The sequence below is a fragment of the Scleropages formosus genome, chromosome 9 (assembly GCF_900964775.1).
Source record: "Scleropages formosus chromosome 9, fSclFor1.1, whole genome shotgun sequence".
NCBI lineage: Eukaryota > Metazoa > Chordata > Actinopteri > Osteoglossiformes > Osteoglossidae > Scleropages > Scleropages formosus.
In genome coordinates, this window is record NC_041814.1 from 22,135,604 (window position 1) to 22,157,365 (window position 21,762).

At 40.7% G+C, this 21,762-nt stretch overlaps 1 protein-coding gene across 2 annotated transcripts in view; it reads left to right on the forward strand.

Moving 5' to 3' along the window:
• The window catches only part of LOC108935566 (catenin delta-2-like), a 274,279-nt gene that overhangs the window by 181,166 nt on the left and 71,351 nt on the right, over positions 1-21,762 (forward strand). For both annotated transcript variants that reach the window (XM_018754302.2, XM_018754303.2), the window contains exons 10-11: positions 4,039-4,171; positions 12,021-12,234. In XM_018754302.2, coding sequence (XP_018609818.1) covers positions 4,039-4,171; positions 12,021-12,234 — 347 coding nt within the window. The remainder of the gene's footprint in view (positions 1-4,038; positions 4,172-12,020; positions 12,235-21,762) is intronic.

Here is a 21,762-nt window from a genome sequence, read left to right on the forward strand (position 1 = left end):
CACTCGTTTAGTGCCGTAACTCCCCGTCTGCCCCCTCCACCGTGATCTCGAAGCCGTACTGCACCTGACCCTCAGCCTGGACACAGGCTCTGGCAGCACGAGACGAGATCTGTCATCAGAGACGACTGAGTGACATGACAGCTCTTCTGTTTTGGGTTTTTCTTTCTTCTTCGTTTTTTTTTCCCTCTATGGAAGGAATGAAATGCCACTTCTCTGACCCCGTTTCATAGAACTATCCTGATGATAGCAAAGACAGAAATAGTCTGGGAAGCACCAAGGTAATAATGTACAAATGTGTGTTGGAATTCTAAGATCCCAGTGTCTTCTGCCCTTTATTTTCTGACATGCACAGATGCATTCCAAATTCTTTGTCCAATGCCTGTTTAACAAAAGAGTAGTTATTCCCTGGTTATTTAGATTACTGATTTTGCCAATCTAATAAGCATAATGTATGAATTGAACTATGAATACTGAAGATTTCTGTACTTAAAGTACATGAGGTACATTTTCTTTTTATTAATGTAGGTAAATTGTTATGGTTAATCAACGGTATATCCATACTGAGATCCAGGTGTCTTTCTTTTCTATTAAGTGAGTTGCTGTGATTGACATTTAATTCAAAAGCCTTCGTAGCTTTTAATTAATAAAGCCTGTGATGCCTATCTTATCTGGAGATCGTTTGTAATTTATAGTGTTGGTGGTGCTGGCTATGCCCTTGGAGAGATCAATCCTTGCTGTCGTGAAGAAAATTGTGTCTGCAGTTCTTGATCCATGGCCGAGTACCTGCTCAATGCTACACTATGGGCTCCTCGCAGGATCTTTGGCCAGTTTGGAGTGTTTGGCAGTTACAGCAGTTTAAGAAATCAGAAAAATCTTGACCTCTTTTTAAGTACGGTAGTAATCATGCTGGTCATTAAAAAGGGGCGGATCATCCACTTAACCTTATTAATTTTTAATTATAAGAATACAGGCACCAAGGTGGTACAGCCAGGTAGTGCTGCTCCCTCACAGTACCTGGCCTATTCAGGTATAGGTTTAATTGTGGCTCAGTCTGTGTAGAGTTTGCATGTCCTCCTCATGTCTGCCTGGATTTTCTCTGGGTGCTCTGGTTTCCTCCCACAGTCCAAAGACATGCAGTTTATGTGAATTGAGAGTGCTAAATGGCTTGTAGGGAGTGGCTGGGTAAGTGAGTGTGTGAGTGTGTGTGTGTGTGTGTGTGTGTGTGCGTGTGCATGTGCGTGTAAATGTAGCTGCCTTGCAACGTATCGAGATCTGTTTGTTGCACCCCACTGGAGTCCCCAGCCATGCACCAGAGGTTCCAGGATAGGCTCTGGGTTGCCGTGACTCTGATGAGGACAAGCAGTTAGTGAAAGAGAGAATTAAAAGAACATGTGAATTCTTAGTGAATTCTTTATGTCTGGATTCACTGCAGCAGAAGCCGTAAGCAAGAAGCTGTCCAATGTGTCCTCATATTTGAAAGTCCAGGAAAAAGCAATTTGTTGTCAGGCTCTTCCATGCCAAAACACCATAGTAGTTTGTTCATGGTATTTGGAGGAAATAAGATATAAGCTCTGCTGTAAGACAGCATTTGTTAATAGCAGTGGTTTCCATCCTAGGTCCAGTATACCTCACAGGGTGCTGGGCTGTTGGAGCAGTTTCAGCACTCAAATATGCTTGATTGAGCTCTTCATTTAACAAATCATAGGATTGAAACCAAGCCAAACCAAACATGGTAGCTGGAGGCTCTGTTTATTTTGTTATTCTGTTGAAACAGAGCAGATGTTGCTCTAAGAAAACTGTTGAGCACAATCGTACAGTGTTTCACTTAATGGATCTTACCTGACAATGGAAGGCCATGAATGATTAAGAATGTAATCGTAGTAACAACCGTGCAATTACTGTATTGGCTGCTATATTAATTTTTCTAAAGAAAAATAGGTGAGAAACATCTTTACTGATCATTTCAGCATTGCGGGTTGGTCACTAATAAATGTGATGTAAAAGCTTTGAAAACAACAGTTAGTCTTTAGCTGTTAAGTTCATTTTAATGCTATTTCAGTTATGCTATGCATTTAATCAACAAATCAGTAAAAATTTTATTAATACAGGGCTAAACAAAAACAGCTCACATTGGATTAACCACTGATCTAAATAATGAAAAAAAAAAAAACTACATATGTATACACACCTTTGTCTTGTAAATTCATATAAATATATACATACCTCCTTCACAACACGACAATAGAAATCTGAGAAAATTATGCAATTCATCATGGTTGAGCGGTGCTCAAAAAACTATTAACAGATAGAAAATAGTTACATATAACTAATCTTCATGAACCATTCTACTCAGTAATACAATGTTTAACTGTTGAAAACTGACCCATAAGTAAAAAAATGTTGATTTTCCAGCTTCATTATTTTAAAATTGTGATGTATTTTACACAAGACATCCACTCGGATTGCTCTCTAGATGGATAGATGGCATAAAAAATTGATTAAAAAAAAAAAACCACAGTGCATTTTTTTTTTTTTTTTTTTTTTTTTTTTTGAAATGACTTTCAGGCTTTGTCAAACTTTTACTACTCTCTAATTCGAGCATTATCAAATGTCCATGAAATCTGTGACAAAAATACAATTCCTCTGTTGTTTTCTTGTAAGGACCAAAAGTCAAGTTACGATGTAGTTCACTGCTGTCAATTTTTGGAACTGTAGAATCATCTCCCAATTAACAGTGTAACAGAAATTAAATGTCAGATGTCATTTTAAATGGCATGAATTTCAGCTATAGTTTTGTAGGGAAACTGTGAAGTTATTCATTTTTCATAAATGATTTGTTTTGAAAATTTCCGTACATGTTATATAATTTCTTTGAGAAATAAAAAGCATATCATTAATTTCTGTGCGTTAGACAGCGCACATTCTTTTTTTAATTCTATGTGAATAACTTTGCTGACTCTTCTGCATTCATGACCCTCTGCCATCAGCTTACAGGCATCTGTTTCCTGCAAGCTCTGAATTCATAATTGTGTTCAGTCTTCAGTAGAGAACATAAAAGATGTATCAACTTTGAACTATACCCTCCCCCTTAAATAATAATTTACTCCTTGTGCTGGGCCTTCAGAATTACAACAGCTTAGCTCTTTGATGATCTAATATATTTTGCTCCATAGTAAGGCCCAACAAATTATTCTGTTGTAATAACATACGCTTATATTGGCTGGATGCAATGTTAGAAATGAATGTAGCAATATCAAAAAGTCAATGCAAAGGTTATTCTGGCAAAAATACTGCCTGATAATCAAAAACTCATACGGGCAAAGAATTCAACAACTGCTAAATTTTAAAGTTAAAGAGCTCCATTTGGGTGTCGCCTGTTAAAGAGATTTGCTGTTGCATATTATTGTCTACATACCACGAGCTTCAGCATGATTAATATATGCTGCCCCAGGGCACAATATTTCACATATGCCAGTGCATGTTTTTACCAGCTAGACACAGGAAGTGACACATTGTATGGGAGCCAAATGGCACCTTTGAAATCCTTCAACATGAAATCAATTCTAAACGGAAAACTCAATTTTAAAAATCATCTCCCAAGGTCTTGGGAGTTTACAGGCATTAGTGGGAAAGAATGACTGTAAAAGGAATTGGATACAGCAGGGGATGGGGAAAACTACTGATGAATTCAGAGAACAGGAAAATCCATAACCTGACTTTTTTTTTTCTTCCACGCCTTCAATGGAATCCCAACCATCAGTTTGGAAATAAGGCAATGCAATTCCTGTAATTACATGAAAAATAAACCTTCATTTTCTGTGCCTGTTGACAACAGTAGATGACAATGCTGTACATTATACTGCTGTTGAGTCCAGGAGTGGAAGAGGTTACACAAGTCAGATACCTACACACGATGAACTCAATGTACTTCCGTCTTCCTCTCTGTCTCTTCCCTCTTACGCTCCCTTTCTTCCCTTCTCTCATTCTCCTTCTGCAGTACTTTTCTAAATCTCTCCCTGCCTCTTTCTTTCTGACTAGGGAGTTTGGCTGGAGAGACCCAGAGCTGCCCGAGGTCATCCAAATGTTGCAGCACCAGTTCCCATCGGTGCAGTCCAACGCGGCGGCCTACCTGCAGCACCTCTGCTTTGGAGACAACAAGATCAAGTCTGAGGTAACAGCCCGTTTCGTTCCGTATCTCACTGCTTAGTTTTACACCGCTGGACAGACTTCACTACATTTCAGCTTCAGCACGCTGATCAGTGGTTCAGCTGCTGGATTCCATTTCAGAACTGAAACCGGATTCTTTTCGTTAGCTGCATAGGTTCACAAATACTAAACTACCGTTTAGCTAGCTCTGGCAGGTAGAGTGCATAGTTAGAGCCATCGCCTAGCAACCTAAGGACTTGGGTTCAATCCCCCTTTACTGCTATAGTACCCCTGAGAAAGGTACTTACCCTGAAGTCCTCTAGTAAAAGGTACCCAACTGTAAAATCCATTAAATAATTTTCAGAAGCATAGTGTAAAAACCAGAAAATTTCAGTTGCGTTGGATAAAAGTGCTAAACTAATAAATAATAATACCTGTCAGCCCTTCGAATATGTGGCAGGGCTAATTATGTGTCATGAAGACTCAGCTTCATAAAATTACTACATTCAGTTTTTTTTTTCATTATTTAATCATTTTCATTACATACTGTAGCTTCAAAAATGCAGAACTTAATTAAGCTGCAGAATTGTTAGGTTCATTACTTCCACCCTTGTGGTATTTATGCATGTATTGTTTTGCCTTGTTACTGATGTTATTGAGTTTGCTTAGTGTATTTTGAAGACATAGAAACTGCTCATTTGATTTTATCAGTATAATGACTTTGGGCTTTCACATGTTTAGTTGACTATTATTCTGTTTAGAAAAAGCCAGGATACTTTTTTTAATCTTTGATTTCCCGATAGAAAATTCGTTGAATATGAATTAGCCTTTTTGGACTTTTTTAATTATAATCTAATATTTCAGTCACATAATAGAAAGGAAAGTTGGTGTAGAAAAGCATTTGAGACACAGAAAAGTAATAATGGTTTCTCAAAGGTTACAGAAGTCCACAGTTACAGAAAATGAGATTTAGAGAATAAATGTTTCAAAAACTCAGGTCTCAAAAATGAGCAAAGCAATCAGTACAGTATGAATATTGGCACCTTAATAAAGGGTATCCAGGCAATATTTGTCTTTTGTTATCTCTGATTAAAACTCAAGTCATAGATTTAGTTAGCCTAACATTTAAAGTTACTGAAATTACATAAAAATACGGCAGTGGTCAAAAATGTATGGTCATTGTGGTTTAAATTAATTTTCTTTTTTTCAGATTTTGTATTACTTTTTAATTTTTTCCTCTAAACTGTCTCTATGAGCTGGAATGTCTTTAAAGTCAACATATTTTTGTGTGTAGCAGAGAGTTTTCGAATCATCACAGCCTAGAAGTGCAATCAGAAGAATGTGCAGGAGACAGTCTGCTGCATTCTAAAGAAAACTTTTCAAACCACCTTTTTCAAAAAACACTGCCCCCAGTTTCTTCATGTGAGGTTAACTGATATGCCCTTAATTGATATATGTCTTTCTGTCCATGCCTACCATCTGTTTGTTTTTGAGTACAGGGTTGTACAGTGCAATGCTGAGTCACTATTGCACCAGAAAAACATGTCACTTCACTAAAACTGGAATAACTAAAGAAAACCCCCACAAACACAAAGAGAACATTTAAACTACACACAGATAAGAAATGCAAACTGGGTTCAATCAAAGGAATAAGTAATATAAACGCTACATGTACCACCAGGGTCCTTTATTGTTTCTGCACTTCACTACCGCAGTTCAAATGGTTCGATCCAAAAGCAAATTAAGCTCTGCAGTGCATTTAAGAATAAAATAAAATATTTCTCTGGCAGGAGGTGCGGTGGTGAAGTGGGTTGGGCCACAGTCCTGCTCTCCGGTGGGTCTGGGGTTCGAATCCCGCTTGGGGTGCCTTGCGGTGGACTGGCATCCCGTCCTGGGTGTGTCCCCTTCCCCCTCCGGCTGTACGCCCTGTGTTACCGGGTAGGCTCCCGTGACCCCGTATGGGACAAGCGTTTCTGAAAATGTGTGTGTGTATTTCTCTGGCTTTAAAGAATTTATTTATGGATAGTTTTATGCCTAACTAAGATGAACATTATACAGTATTTCCTAGCATTTAATTCTAAAAAGTGAAGAGTACCAAAGTAGCAAAACTCTAATGCCAATGCATAGGCCAGCCCAAACACACTTTTTTTTTATTTTAATTTCAAGACATTTCTGACACACAGCATTTCTGAAAGATCAAAGTTATTCAGTTAAAATGACCAACCAATTTAGCCAACCTCTGTACAGATAACAGGGGGCGTGGTGGCGCAGTGGGCTGGACCGGGTCCTGCTCTCTAGTGGGTCTGGGGTTCAAGTCCTGCTTGGGGTGCCTTGCGGCGGACTGGTGTCCCGTCCTGGGTGTGTCCCCTCCCCCTACGCCCGTGTTACCGGGTAGGCTCCGGTTCCCCGCGATCCCGTATGGGACAAGCGGTTCCGAAAATGTGTGTGTACATATAACAAAAGATATGAGGACATCCATTCTTCCCCAAGACCTGTAAGATAGTGCAAGTTACAGTATGTCTTCTCTTTTCACACTGCGAGCTCACCTTTATCACAAATACAGTGTTTGAGTGACCTTTCACAGGATCCTCAGCCCCTTGTTTATTTCTGAGGAAGGACGGGCCTTGACCAACCGTGATTGTCATCAGCTATACAATTATCCATGAACCATCCAATTACTCTAAACACATTCTCTTGCTTTGGTATTGCTGTCTGTAAGTCCACAGTGTATACATTAAGCTTGAAATGGCACCACATGATTGGAAATGGAGGCAACAAATAACATTGATAGGCCAAGGAAGCACACACTGCATTTGCCGTAAATGTCATCTCCACAGGAAACAGATTCGTATCACAGAAAATCCACTGATGCAATATGTATTAATCTACGGTGAAATTCTCCGAGTTAATTGAATGCGACAGAAGAGGCAGAGGGTGAAGACTGATATAGAATGACTTCGCTTGAATTTCCATTTTTGTCTCTAGCGGAGATTGGCGGAGGATGCCCGTGTAATGTGAAAGCATTTAGGATAATGTGATTGCTGAAGTCAGCACAACATCCTAAATTTATTGTAATAGTAAACACTCTTTTTTCAGGGGACACATTCTCATTTCTCCAAATGCCCATTGGCATTGATAAATAAGGTTTTTAAATATATATATATATAGTGCGGTGACAAAGTATTTGCCCCCTTCCTGATTTTGCATATTTGTCACAGTTAAAGGATTGAGATCATCAAACAAATTTTAATATTACACAAAGACAACCCGAGTAAATACAAAATGCAGTTTTTCTTATTAAGGGGGAAAAAAAGCTGTCCAGACCTACCTGGTCCTATGTGCAAAAGTAATTGCCGCCCACCTTGTTAAATTATGAATGAATTGTGATTAACCACATTTTTTGGAAAGCTGAGTTAAATTTCACTTGCCACACCCAGGCCTGATTACTGCCAGACCTGTTGAATCAAGAAATCACTTAAACAGAACCTCTCTAAAAGACCTAAAAAGGTCTCAAAAAGCAACACATCATGCCACGATCTAAAGAAATTCAAGAACAGATGAGAAACAAAGTAATTGACATGTATCAGTCTGGAAAGGGTTATAAAGCCATTTCTAAGGCTTTGGGACTCCAGCGAACCGTGTTGAGAGCCATTATCCACAAATGGAGAAAACTTGGTACAGTGGTGAACCTTCCCAGGAGTGGCTGGCCTACCAAAATTACTCCACAATGACGACTCATCCAGGAGCTCATAAAACAACCCAGAACAACATGTAAAGAACTGCAGGCCTCACTTGCTTCAGTTAAGGTCAGTGTTCATGATTCAACAATAAGAAAGAGACTGGGCAAAAATGGCATCCATGGGAAAGTTCCAAGGCAAAAGCTACTGCTGACTAAAAAGAGCATAAAGGCTCATCTCACATTTGCCAAAAAATATCTTGATTATCCTCAAGACTTTTGGGCAAATATTCTGTGGACTGATGAAACAGAAGTTGAACTTTTTGGAAGGTGTGCGTCCCGTTACATCTGGCTTAAAACTAACACAGCATTTCATAAAAAGAGCATTATAGCAACAGTCAAACATGGTGGTGATAGTGTGATGGTCTGGGGCTGCTTTGCAGCTTCAGGACCTGGACAACTTGCCATAATTGATGGAACCATGAATTCTACACTCTACCAGAAAATCCTGAAGGAGAATGTCCGGCCATCAGTTCGTGACCTTGAGCTCAAGCGCACTTGGGTTATACAGTAGGACAATGATCCGAAACACACCAGCAAGTCCACCTCTGAATGGCTCAAAAAAAACAACATTAAGGTGTTGGAGTGGCCTAGTCAAAGTCTGGACTTAAATCCGATTGAGATGCTGTGCATGACCTTAAACAGGCCCCTCATGTTCGAAAACCCTCCAATGTGGCTGAATGAAAACAATTCTACAAAGGAGAGTGGGCCAAAATTCCTCCACAGCGATGTGAAAGACTCATTGCCAGTTATCGCAAACACTTGATTGCAGTTTTTGCCGCCAAGGGTGGCACAACCAGTTATTAGGTTTAGGGGGCAATTACTTCTTCACATAGGGCCAGGTAGGTTTGGACAGCTTTTTTCCCTAAATAAATGAAATCATCATTTAAAAACTGCATTTTGTATTTACTCGGGTTATCTTTGTGTAATATTAAAATTTGTTTGATGATCGCAATCATTTCACTGTGAGAAATATGCAAAGAAATAAAAAATCAGGAAGGGGCAAATACTTTTTCACGGCACTGTATATATATATATGCGCACACATACGTATCTATTATATGTCTGTACTACTTGTGATCAAGACATTGTGTTCCATACCCTCTATCTGAATCTGATTTCATCTACACTTGGCTTCAGCAGTTTTGTTTTTGTTCTTGAAGAATAGAACTGGGTGACCAAAATGTTGGAAAAGCAGTGGCTTTTGGAGACAGTGATCACTTCTTAAGATACTTTGAGTCTGTTTAAAAAAAAAAGAAGAAAAATCTAGCTTTTGGGTAATGAGAAGATTTAGATTAGTCTTCACGGAGCAGCAGTGCGTCTGGCCCCAGCTGTCCATGGTGAATGTCTCCCAACAGAAGATGCTGTGATATCAAATTCAATTCACCCCATTTCATTTCAATTCAGGTCAATTCATTTCAGTTCATTTTTCTACTGTGCCATTCCCAACAGGTTGTTTTAGAGCGCTTAAGATATCATTGCACAAAACGTACGGACAGACAAGCAGCAAGTAGCATAAGTAAAGAGTGATAAGCAGTTAACAATAATTGTGGGGGATGGGAAATCCGAAAAGCGTCAAAGCAGAGGAAACACGACTCTTAAGGCTGGTGCAGGGCATGAAAGCTCTAGGGGTCTAAGGCCAGCAGGCTGCTCACCTCTCCTGGGATGACAAGGCAGCTGTTTCCTGACAATGGAAGACCATAGAATAACGATGAGGACTGAGTTTACTTTCCAAGTGGTGAAGCACTGATGTCCGTGGCCTTTCTCAGACCGTGCTCAACCATGCAGACACCACAGAAAGTCAAGCAATACTGCTGTCAGGTTGACCTGAAACTTTTTTTTAATGTCAAAGAGCTCTTCCTGACTAAAGGTCAGCATTGTCAAACCCCTAAGTAAGGAATCCTCACCAACCAATAATGCTTTATTAATAAATACACAGGACATGGGTAGGTAGCTAATATAGGTGTGTAATACAGGGACAAGAGCACGTTTCTCCAATAAAACAAATACGCAGTAATGGTCAAACGCGTCACTTTCCATTGCATATTTTAGCAATATAATGTGGTATATTTGCAACTGTGGAACGCCTTCATTCTCATTGTGGCATTTTGTTCTTTCTGCAACTTTTCTTTGTTGTCTTTTAAGTCTGTGACGCCCCCAGTAAGCTGACATGTAGAAAGTGCCCGCACTTCGATCTCCTGAGCTCAAGGCGCAGTACACACTCGTCATCTCTGCGTAAGAATATGCAAAGTGAATCCCCAGTTGGAGCCTTGCACTTGGCTTCCTTGGATCTCAGTGAAAACCCTTGATTTCATTTGTTGTCTCGCTTCTCTGAACATCTGTTGCCTCCCGACATTCACCGTAATTAACGTCACTGCAGCTATTGTGCTAAGGGTTCTGCAAAGGGATGGTGAAACCTCCAGGCAGAGCCTGTTGTTTTGATCACAAAAGTGGGTGACACACTGTAAATACTGCATGAAATGATGGCATTTGGAACTTCACAAATGCGCACAGTTGAGATGAGCCAACAATCACTCACTGCTGTGCCGAGTATGGTTTGATGGGTAAGTGTTCACTTCACATTTTACAGGTGCCTTGTTGGCATCTGGCCTGCTGAAAAATGACAATCTGATAAAATTCAGATGTTTTTTTGCTCAGACAATAGCAGTGCTAGTGAAATGTTGCTTAGTGAATATGTGGAAAAAAAGACATATACTCTAGTGCTTGGCATGTATTTAATTGATTTTTTTTTTTTTTTTTTTTTGGATAACTTACTCATTCACATTTTGAATGGCTCCATAAAAGATATCAAATTTGCTGGGATCAGTGTCTCTGGAAAAAAAAAGTACAGAATATGTCATGATACGTAAAATGACATAAATATCAAGTTTTAAGCCTTCCCTCACTTTCACCTTAATTTTTCTGCCATATGGTTTATGGTCTCTCTTTTGATTTTTGAATGTTTCAGTCAACCTTCATGCTACAGTTGCAATGTCTTTCACTGTCTTCCATTATCATCATTACTTTTCATTCTTGAAAGCTATATTCTGGTTAATCCCACATCTCATTATGTACACTCAGTCAGCACAGAAGAATGACAAATCAGTCCCAAGCATCATGTCATCATTATGAAGGTGCACCTGGGATCATCAGTGCTTCACATCAAATCACAAAGGCAGTGAAATGTGAGAAGTTTCCAGTTGTTGGGTTCATTACCAACTTGGTTAACTAACAGTGCGCAGACCATGCAGTTAATTATGAAGATAACCATATTTCAGCTATAAACGACTGTTTCTTGAGTGACCCTCCTTGAAATTTAATTGGCAGTTAATCATGGCCATCATTGCAGCAAATCAGTTTCACACTTCTGAGTGTTGTGTCATGGCGTCTCTGAATCCTGTTCTCTTGTTCAAAAATATTGCTTTAAGAAGCCTTTTCCTATTTTGGATCCAAACAAAAACAACCAGAATATTGCTTTCTGCTGAGTACACAGAGCTGCAGCATTGCATTGCTAATTAAGTCATACATTTGCTTCTGATTTCTTCCATACCCTTGATGAATTCTCAGCAAATGATTTAAGTGAAAATCGTCAGGTGTGTAATCTTTTTTTCCTTCTTAAGGTAATGAAGCACTTTATGGAACAACAGTCTGAATTTCAAAAATGCTTGTGAGTGGTTTGAAAAAGAAGTCCTCTATTCATTGGCTCATTTCATTATACTAAAACATAAACTCTAAATGTCATCAAGTTTTTGTCATCTGGAAATAAAAAGAAGCTGCTCGACCTTTATTGAACCTCACAAAGGTCAGTGCTCACATGCAGAATAATTCATGGGTAGCAGCGGTTAAACTGAGAAAATTAATGTGTGGTTTACCGACGTTTCGGTGGTATCATTGCTGCGGTGACCACAGTTTTGACATGGTTTGTGTTGCTTGTGCTGCAGGGTGTGTACAGGGGAAGAAACTTGGCTTTCGTTGTTACTTTTAGTCCCCGAAGCAGAGCCTCCTTCACACCCACGGGCCATGTACATCAACTGAATTGAAAAAGCAAGAGTGAACGATCTAGAATCCTAAGCAGTCAAAGGGCACACTAGGCCCCATGGACCGTTTGTCAATGACCCTTGCATGTTCTGTGCCCCAGATCCGCCGCCTGGGGGGCATCCAGCTGCTCGTGGACCTGCTGGACCACCGGATGAGCGAGGTGCACCGGAGTGCTTGTGGGGCGCTGCGCAACCTGGTGTACGGCAAGGCCAATGACGACAACAAGGTGGCCCTTAAGAACTGCGGAGGGATCCCTGCACTGGTCCGGCTGCTGCGCAAGACCACTGACGTGGAGGTCCGGGAGCTAGTCACGGGTAAGGGCTGGATCAGGAATAGACAGGATAGAAGAGGTAGAGTCTACCTGCTGCTCTGCTGTTGCTTCAGTTGGGGATGACAGGTAGCGTGTTGATTTAGGAAGTACAGCTACTCCTAGAGCATTGCTGGTTGAACTCCCCAGAGAGGCCCTACATATGTACCATTATAATGGGTTCTTAAAATAATTTGAAATACGTCAGTGAAATATATTGCCATACAAACTGCCGCTGTTATGTAGTTCGTAATATTTAGTTTGCTGGATCTTGGTGAAAATGCATACTGTATGTCCCTTTTGTGTGAGAGAAATTGCAAATAGTTTCAGTTGTTTATCTACAGTTGTACATTTATGCCATAATTGGGTGGCACAGTGCTTCATAAACCCAATTTAGGCCTTTACGGTTGCATCTTCAGATCCTAGTGGGGCACATTTGTCAAGCCCTTGGGCAGTATACTTAGCCACAACTGCTGCTGGATATTGTATAAATGGGCTGCTCCGCAAGTTTGGGGGAATCTTAATAAATGTGCGTGTAACTCAAACAAAGGATATTATTCATAGTCTTCATTTCATTTTGTAAATAAAACATTGAATATTTTAAGGGGCAGTAACATAGAATATTTTGCTCTTTATATGCAATGGACCACTGTCCCATCCAAGGTATATCCTGCTAGGCCAAGTACCCTTAGAATTAAAACTGGCTTAGAATTAGCAGATATAGACAGTGAGGGAGTAAGTCTGTGTGTAATCAGGAGGAAGTGTAGTAATCATTGCAATCGCATGATCCCTGGTGCAAATCTTTGGTCATGCAGTAGTATCCTTGATCAAGGTACTTACCATGAATTGCTACAGTAAGATTTACACACACACACACACACACACACACACACACACACACACACACACACACACACACACACACACATTTTCAGAACCGCTTGTCCCATACGGGGTCACGGGGAACCAGAGCCTAACCCAGCAACTCAGGGCGTAAGGCCAGAGGGGGAGGGGACACACCCAGAACGGGACGCCAGTCCACCGCAAGGCACCCCAAGCGGGACTCGAACCCCAGACCCACCGGAGAGCAGGACTGTGGTCCAATCCACTGTGCCACCGCACCCCCTTCCAGTAAAATTTACTCTTCTATAAATAGGTGGATAATTACAAAGAGCTTAGCATACAAACCTCACAAGTAATTTTGGCTAAATGTGTCAGCTCAGATCCGGGGGTGCGGTGGCGCAGTGGGTTGGACCGCAGTCCTGCTCTCCGGTGGGTCTGGGGTTCAAGTCCCGCTTGGGGTGCCTTGCGGTGGACTGGCGTCCCATCCTGGGTGTGTCCCCTTCCCCCTCCGGCCTTACGCCCTGTGTTGCCGGGTAGGCTCCGGTTCCCCGTGACCCCATAAGGGACAAGCGGTTCTGAAAATGTGTGTGTGTGTGTGTGTCAGCTCAGTTGAAAAAAAATGCATTGTACATGTCAAAATTTTCAGTCTGGGCTGTGTTTCACAGCTGTGCTGTTGTGCCCTATTCTCTTCCAGCTGGAACACTGAGTTCAGGCTGCGTAGCAATGAGATGATGTCATCTGAGAGGCTGATGTGGAGAGGTTATTTTCAGAATGGCTAAATATCATTCTGCTTTCATCAAAACTCTGCCCGTTTTGTGTGCAGCTTTTGGAGAAGTTAAACAAAGAAAATAGAGCTCCACTATCTTTTGTTTTTCCATGGACTTGTCTGGCTTTATAGTCAATAACTACAGACATATCAGTGGATACTTGCTGGAATGGTCCATTGCATGGTGATATTTTATTCAGAATGTCTTTAATCGATACACAAACTCTGGGAAAACCTTTCTTTGCTCAGTGTTTTTGATGATATTAAAGTGTTAAATAAGGTATCCTCACGCAGCCTCAGGCTAGTTTATTGACATTTTTGTTTCGTGCTATCTGCAACAGAAAACATCCTGCTCTGAGAAGGTGAAGACTTTTTTTGCTTGTTCAAAAAATATATATATGTGTGTGTATATATATATATATATATATATATATATATATGCAATTTTATATTATATTTTCCTTCTCTCGTACTGCAGTAGCACTGGTGTCTCACACCTAGGTTTGAACACGGGATTACATCGAACATGGTGTGTGTGATTCCAGTAGGTGCTCCAGTTTCCTGCTATACACCCAAGACATGTTCCAGGTGAACTGAAGAATCTAAATTGCCTGAGGTGTGTGACTGTGAGGTTGAATGAGTGTATGTGTGTAGTTGCCTTGTGATTAACCCACGTTCTCTTCTGTGTGTAACCCCGCTTCAGGCTTGATTCTTCCAGAATAGGGTCCAGACCACTGTGACATCATAGCAGAAGCGGTTATTGATGATGAATGGATAAATGGATTTTTGAGTACATTTAATATTTTCAGAATGACACGATGAAGCACCTTTAACAACCTTGTTCCAATTGTAATACACACATACACATTTGCTGCAGGAATTTGTCCCAAGCAGGGTCGCGGCGAACTGGAGCCTAAACCGGCAGTACAGGGCGTGGGGCTGGAGGGAGGGGGACACACCCAGGACGGGACGCCAGTCCAACACAAGGTAACCCAAGCAGGACTCGAACCTCAGATGCACCAGAGAGCAGGACACGGTCAAGCCCACTGCACCACTGCACCACCACCCTCCCCCCCCCCCAATTGCAATATTACGTAAAAATAAATTTCCCTTTACCTGCCTTTCGGTAAAACTGTTCCCGTTGGTCATTGCAGAGGAAGTTTTAACGAAAGTGTTGGTTGTCATTAAGTTGCTGTATAAAGAGTCAAGATTGTTACAGGAATGACAGACTTTAGGGTTAGTACAGCTGACCCTAAACTGTCCTGACCACTCCTGCCTTTTCAATCTGCTCAGGAGAGAAAGTTGTTCATTCTGTCCCAGTTTCTAGACAGCCCTAAAGTAATCTTTCTTCAGCATGTCTTTCTACGTTAAATTATTAAAATCGCCCTGGTGAGCACAGAGGAATGCTGCATACTCTGAGATTATTTGGTTCATTAAGTCTGGCAAGAACTCCCAGTCCTCTGTAGGCTCCCTTTGACTTCTTTGGCATTCATCCACTATTGACGCTTTTGCAGGATTTCTGTGGCACATGACGGCGACTACTGTGATCTAGACAATGGTTATTACTTTTCGGATTCATACATAAGGGGAAACTTTCACCTTTTCAAAAATATCCTGCTGTTGCACTTATTACACAGACAGTCTAGGGATCTGAAAGAGGAAGGAACAACATGATATTGAGTTCATACTGACTCTCAACGAGAGACATTTACCTCTCTATAACATCGGAGAAATTATATTAACATTTACATGAGGTATTTATGTAGGTCTAAATGTTTTGTGTGGGGATTTTTGTGTTTCAAGAAATTTGGCAATTTCCATCATGAAAAATGTGTCCTTTAGGCTACATTGACTTTGATATTTGTATTTCCTTTGAGCATTTCAGTAATTAGAAAAGCACAGTTTTTTTTTTTTTAATGAAGATATGTGTTAATGTCTGTATGACCTGTGTGTAGAAGTAATATCACATATAGCACTAGAAATCATTTCAGCAGCAGGTTCAGTGTTTTTTACTTTGTGTCTTTAACATATACTGTGCATTTGTTTATTGGTACTTTCCGTAGCATGCAGACATGGTGGCGCAGTGGTGCAGCGGGTTTGGCCGGGTCCTGCTCTCTGGCGGGTCTGGAGTGCAAGTCTTGCTTGGGGTGCCTTGCGGTGGACTGGTGTCCCGTGCTGGGTGTGTCCTCTCCCCTTCTCCAGCCTTATGCCCTGTGTTGCTGGGTTAGGCTCGGGTTCGCCGCGACGTAACCCCCCTCCTCTGGGACTTGCGGCTTCAGACTGTATGTGTACACATACTTTTTGTAGCTGCAAAATACTGGTCTTTTATGCATTTTTTCCAAGTTCTTATTATGCACTTAACATATGTTGAAAGACAGTGGAGCACACTGTGATGGACTTGCATCCCATTGACAGTGTATCCTTGACTAGGCTTGTGCACTGTGCTACAGACTCCATACCACCATGACCCTCACCTGGAAGAGGGGTTAATGATAGTGAGGTAGGAAATCAGGTAAAGTATGTGGCCATTTCATGATTTTTATTTTTATTTTTTTTTATTTTCCTCTTTTTACTCATTTGTAAAAATCTCTTCTAATCAAATGGATAAATTTGACATAAAAAATTAAAGATTCAGAAAGCTTAAAACTGACCAATACAAATGTAGCTTACTGGTAAAATGAAACAGAATAAATTTGTCTTCTGCTATGAGTAGTAATTAATAAGGGTGAAGGACTGTTTAACAACCAGGGACAGATGCAGGGATAAGCTGTAATGATTGAGCCCAGAAGGAATTTCTAATCTCCTGGCACTGAATATCTTACTCCTGATTAGGTCATGTTCACATTCTGTACCTGAATGAAGGTGATGCAGCACAATGAGTGGAGAACATGCTGGGGGAGGGTGATTTTCACACTCCCAAAATCAGTTTCTCATGAGATCAGGGACTGCCACCTGCATGGACCATAATGGCACACAGAGATGGAGGGGCATGATCCCTGTTTCCAAGGACACGTATACCAGCAGAACTTTCATCACTCCATTTCAAATCCATTTAAATGAATGGATAGGTGGAAACAATGGATATAATAATGGCTGTCATTGTAAATCAGGCCAATGAACCATTTTACTTAGAGGGAAAAACACTCAAATTTACGTGTGCCTCTGAAGGGGGCAGTGGGCGGCCTGCTGGCTGAAGAGATGGTTCAAGTCACAGGATTGTCCGTTTCTCTGAGAAACTTTGACAAAGGTGCTTTGGCAACTGGATAAGGTTTTATGTAAACATGGCTGGATAATCTGGATAAATGCATCTGTTGGGAAAATTAACACTATAAAACCGAATTTACTGAAAATCAATAGCATAAGTCGTTTAGCTTTTCTGTAATGCCCTGTGACGCTGTGAGTACCATATATTTGCATTTATGATTCTGGATGACTTCTGTCTTGATTAGAATGATCAAAAGGACCTGTGAGTTTTAGTTATTAATCTACATTCATGGCATTCATGGCACAGTGAGTAGCACTGCTGCTTCACAGTGCTGGGTGGTGCGAGAGAACATGGGTTTATTCCCCGCTCAGTCTGTGTGGAGTTTGCATGTTCTCCCCATGTCTGCATGGGTTTCTTCCGGGTGCTCCGGTTTCCTCCCACAGTCCAAGGGCATGCTGTTCAGGTTCAATTGGTGATGCTAAATTTTCCTGTAGTGTGAAAAGGGGTGACTGTGTGTATGTCTGGATACCCTATAATAGACTGACATCCCATCCTGAGTGTAACCCCCTCAGCCTTGCACCCAGATCTTCTGTGATGGGCTCTGGTTCACTGCAAGCCTGCTCAGGAGAGTTATAGGAATTGGATGGATGGATGGATGGATGGATGGATGGAACTTGTCTATCTGTCGTGGCCATCCCATCTCCCAAACCTCAGGTGTATATTGTGTCTTACAGGTAACACTGGAAAAACTCTGGACTGAAAAATTTCTTTGGCTCTAGATCCCTGTAATGTATCCAAAAGTTATAGAGTTATATACACCTACAGTTATAACTGGTAGATGCAACTACATATTCATGTTGCTACATGGTGATGTAAAGGATACTTCTAGTGCCTCACTGCTTCTGGGCTGTGGGTTTGGGTTCAAATCCCCCTCAATCTGTCTGGAGTTTACATCCCTTGTGTTTATAAGGGTTTCCTCCAGCAGTCCAAAGGTGTGTTTCAGGTGAACAGGAGACTATACTTACTGTGTGTATGTGTAAACGAATAAGTGTGTGTCATTACCCTGTGACATGCTGGTGTCTCTTCCAGGGTATTACCAGACCCATGCCTTTTTATTCCAGAATAGGGTCTGCATCCTATAAATCCCACATTAAACAAGAATTGAATTAATAAATAATGAATGAAAGTTTAAATCATGAAGAATAAATGCAGAAAATGTGGTTTGATATGAGTGTAGATTGGGCTACGTGTGAATAATCTGAGGTTAGTGAGTCCTATTCCCAAGAGTTCTGCCACACAATATAACAAAATCCTCCACACACAGGTGTCAAACCAGACAACAGAAAATGCAGAATTTAGTTGATGAACTTGTATTCTTTCCTGTCTCTGGAAAATAGGGATAGACTCACATAACTGAAAAGGATTCAGGATAACGCTTTGATTTTAAAATTAGCTTGTCATGAATCATTATGTGTGTTCTCGCTGAGAAAATGAATGTTGAAATAAATAAAAACTGTTCTTTTGCCTTGTTTTATTGCAAGTGATGAACGCAATCAATGTTTACATTTCTATGCAAATTGGCCATCTGGTTTGCCCGTAATGCACCCCGCAAAATCTATTGAAAATGAATGTTTCACTGATTGCCCTATTGTCTTCCGGATTTAATGTATGTGTTTTGGAAATCTGGAAGGGTCGTTCTTGTGAGTAAACTGACACTTTAGCCTTAACTACAATATACAGCAAAAACATGATTTTTTTTTTTTTATTTTTTTAAATTGTTGTCTGTAAAAAAGCCTTATAGATTTCTAAATATTTTCGATACCCTTTTTTTCAGGTAACTTAGTGCTAGTTATCTGATTCAAAAACTGGAAATGCACAGTATAAGAACTTTGTGGAACAGTTGTGTTTATCATACCAAAATTCTGATGCTTTAGGGCTCATTCCAGTAACAACAGTCCATTAAAAATGTATATTTTGTTTATTTCCCCTTGTAATGTCCACCCACTTGGTTTACCAGAATTCACTCCTAAGGAAACAAAGTGGGTTTTAATTCAAAGGCATTTTTGATGCGAATGCTGTGGCCTACACAGCCCCAGACAGCCTCACAGGTACCCGCAAACACTGGCAAATTGGGAGCAAAGGGAATAAATTTTTAAAAAAGTTTTCAGATTGTTTATTTCATCCTCATGCTGGCATTCATCCGCTCTGAAACAGCCAGAAATGAATATGGAATAGCGGCGGAATTAAAGCAGAGATGCAATAAAACACCTACGGTAAAAACAGATGTCATTGTGCCAAGAGATGTCAAGAGAGAAATTTGAATGGAATGTGATGTTTGTGAGATACCCTAAATAAAATGTTGTACTGCAGTTTAGCACATTTCATCACATTGCTGATGTGCTTTATTGTGCTCTATGTAACGGTGAGAAATGAACAAAATAAAAAGGGAAGAGGAGCCGCGTTTATAACATGTCACTCCCTTGTCATCACATCTGTGCAGTGTGTGCTTCCATTTGTATTCTTCGCTCTGAAGATCAGAGCATCCTAAGCTGATTGGCGAATGTCTGCTATAGACCTGGCGCAGTGCAATGAATAAAATAGCTCATACCCTGGTATTTATAGAATGCTGTTGTAATTCCTTTGGTGTATTTTGTAATCCATCCTTTTAATGTTCTTTCCTGAGCTAATATATTCTACACGATGTCTTGAAGGCATTTCTGAGTGTAAGGCTTTCGTATGACTTTGGCTGCTATCTGGTGATCCTTCTGCTGTGATGCTGCGATGGCTCCTATCAGCTATTACATTTCAGAGGCATTTTCGGTGAGCAGGGATGACCACAGCGGCTCCACAATGTGGGACTCTGTGCTCCCTCATCCATGGTAGGCTAAATTAATTTTCCCACCAGTATAGGTATAGGTATAGACTGGAAGGTTGGGTCAGCCTATGGCACCCCTCATTTGAGCCGTCCTTCTGCTCCATCCAGGTCTGTGTGAAAATGACATGTGGCTTTGGTCGATCCACCCAGCTGACAGCATGTCTCACATCATCCCAGCGAGTGATGGAATGGTAATGAGTATCGTGACATGTTAGAGCTGTCCCTCGCTCTATCTCAGAGTTCTGAGGGGTTGGGGTGGTGGTGACAGATTGCACTCATGTACACACAACAGAGAAATTAAATCTTGAACGTGGGACTTCCTTGTCCCTGCACATATTGGAGGCTGTCAGTGTTCCTCTTATCTGTGTGCAGAAGTAAGTCACTTTGCAGACAGAAGGCTACGCGCAGCATAGGAGAGCAGACTTGCTGAGTTTTGATTCACTTGTTACGGCCTAGGATTGGACGTGAAAGGGAAGAGCAGCAAGACGTTCCGTCTCCAAAGGTCACACTGCCGAGTCACACATGGTTTCTAAATACAGGTCATCCATTACCTCCAGATCTGTGCACCAAAATAACCGTTGTTAATGCATTTTTTTTTTTTTTTTCCTGTTTCCAAAATCCTGTCCCGCATGGTACAGTGTCCTCTGTTGTAATCAGGTCATGTTGTGCCCTCCTGGGCGCAAAGCAGTATTAATAATAGTATGCTTCTGTCTAAACAGCTAAATGGATGGATTTAATCAAAATGCCTGATGATGTTAGGAGGTTCTTACTATATATCCACCCCCCAAACCTTCTCCACTGCCTTCAAAACACACTTAAAGTTGGACTTCACATTTCATATGAAACTGTTTTATAAATGAAATTGAAAGTATAATAATTGGGTGGAGGTGGTTCATGCTTTTGATGCTGGCAGATGTTCTCATTTTTTCTGTATTCTAGAAGGACTGTACAATCACTGAGCAACAATTTTTTTTTTTTTTTTTTAATCTCTGCAAGAGACAAACTGATTTGAAAAAATAACATCTGCTGTAAGAAAGAAATATTTTCCATCTCTGGATTTTTTACAGGATTGAACATTTATTCATTTAGCTAGTGCTTTTCTCTAAAAAAAAAAAAAAAAAAAAAAAACTTGCAATGCTGAGTAACTTAAAATGATTTACCCATTTATGCAGCAAGGTATTTGTATAGTAAGTACTTTAATCATGGGTATTATAGCAGGAGGTGGAATTTTAACCTGCAGCTTCTGAGTCCAGAGATGGCAGCATCTAATCATTAACAACTAGACAAGTAGGATGGTCAAGATAGTATAAGTGCGCATATAGTTTGTGCAGAAAGACTACTATGGCTGGCAAGCATGACAGCTATGACAACTATGACAAGTCATTTGGACATGTGTCTTTGAAGATATCACTATGATAGGTTTTTTTTTTTTAATTTTTTTAATATGGTAAGTGCCTGTTACTGGTATTTAAATCTTTTTTTTGGCTTTCTGTGGGGGGTGCGGCAGCACAGCAGTTTGCCTGGGGCCTGTTCTGTGGTTGTTCTGGGGTTCGAGTCCTGTCTGGGGTGCCTTGTGGCAGACTGGCAGCCCATGAGGGGCGTGTCCCCTCCCCCCTTAGCCTTGTGCCCTGTGTTGCTGGGTTAGGCTCTGGCTCACCATGACCCTGCTTAGGACAAGCAGTTTCAGATATTGTGTGCATTTCTTTTTTTTTGAAAAATGAGTTGATGACAAGCATCACCAGGAGAGTTTTTTTTGGGTTAGGTGATTTACAGAGTATCCATCCATTTATCCAATTTCAATAACCAGTTGTCCTGACCAGGTTTAGGATTATCCGGAGATTATCTC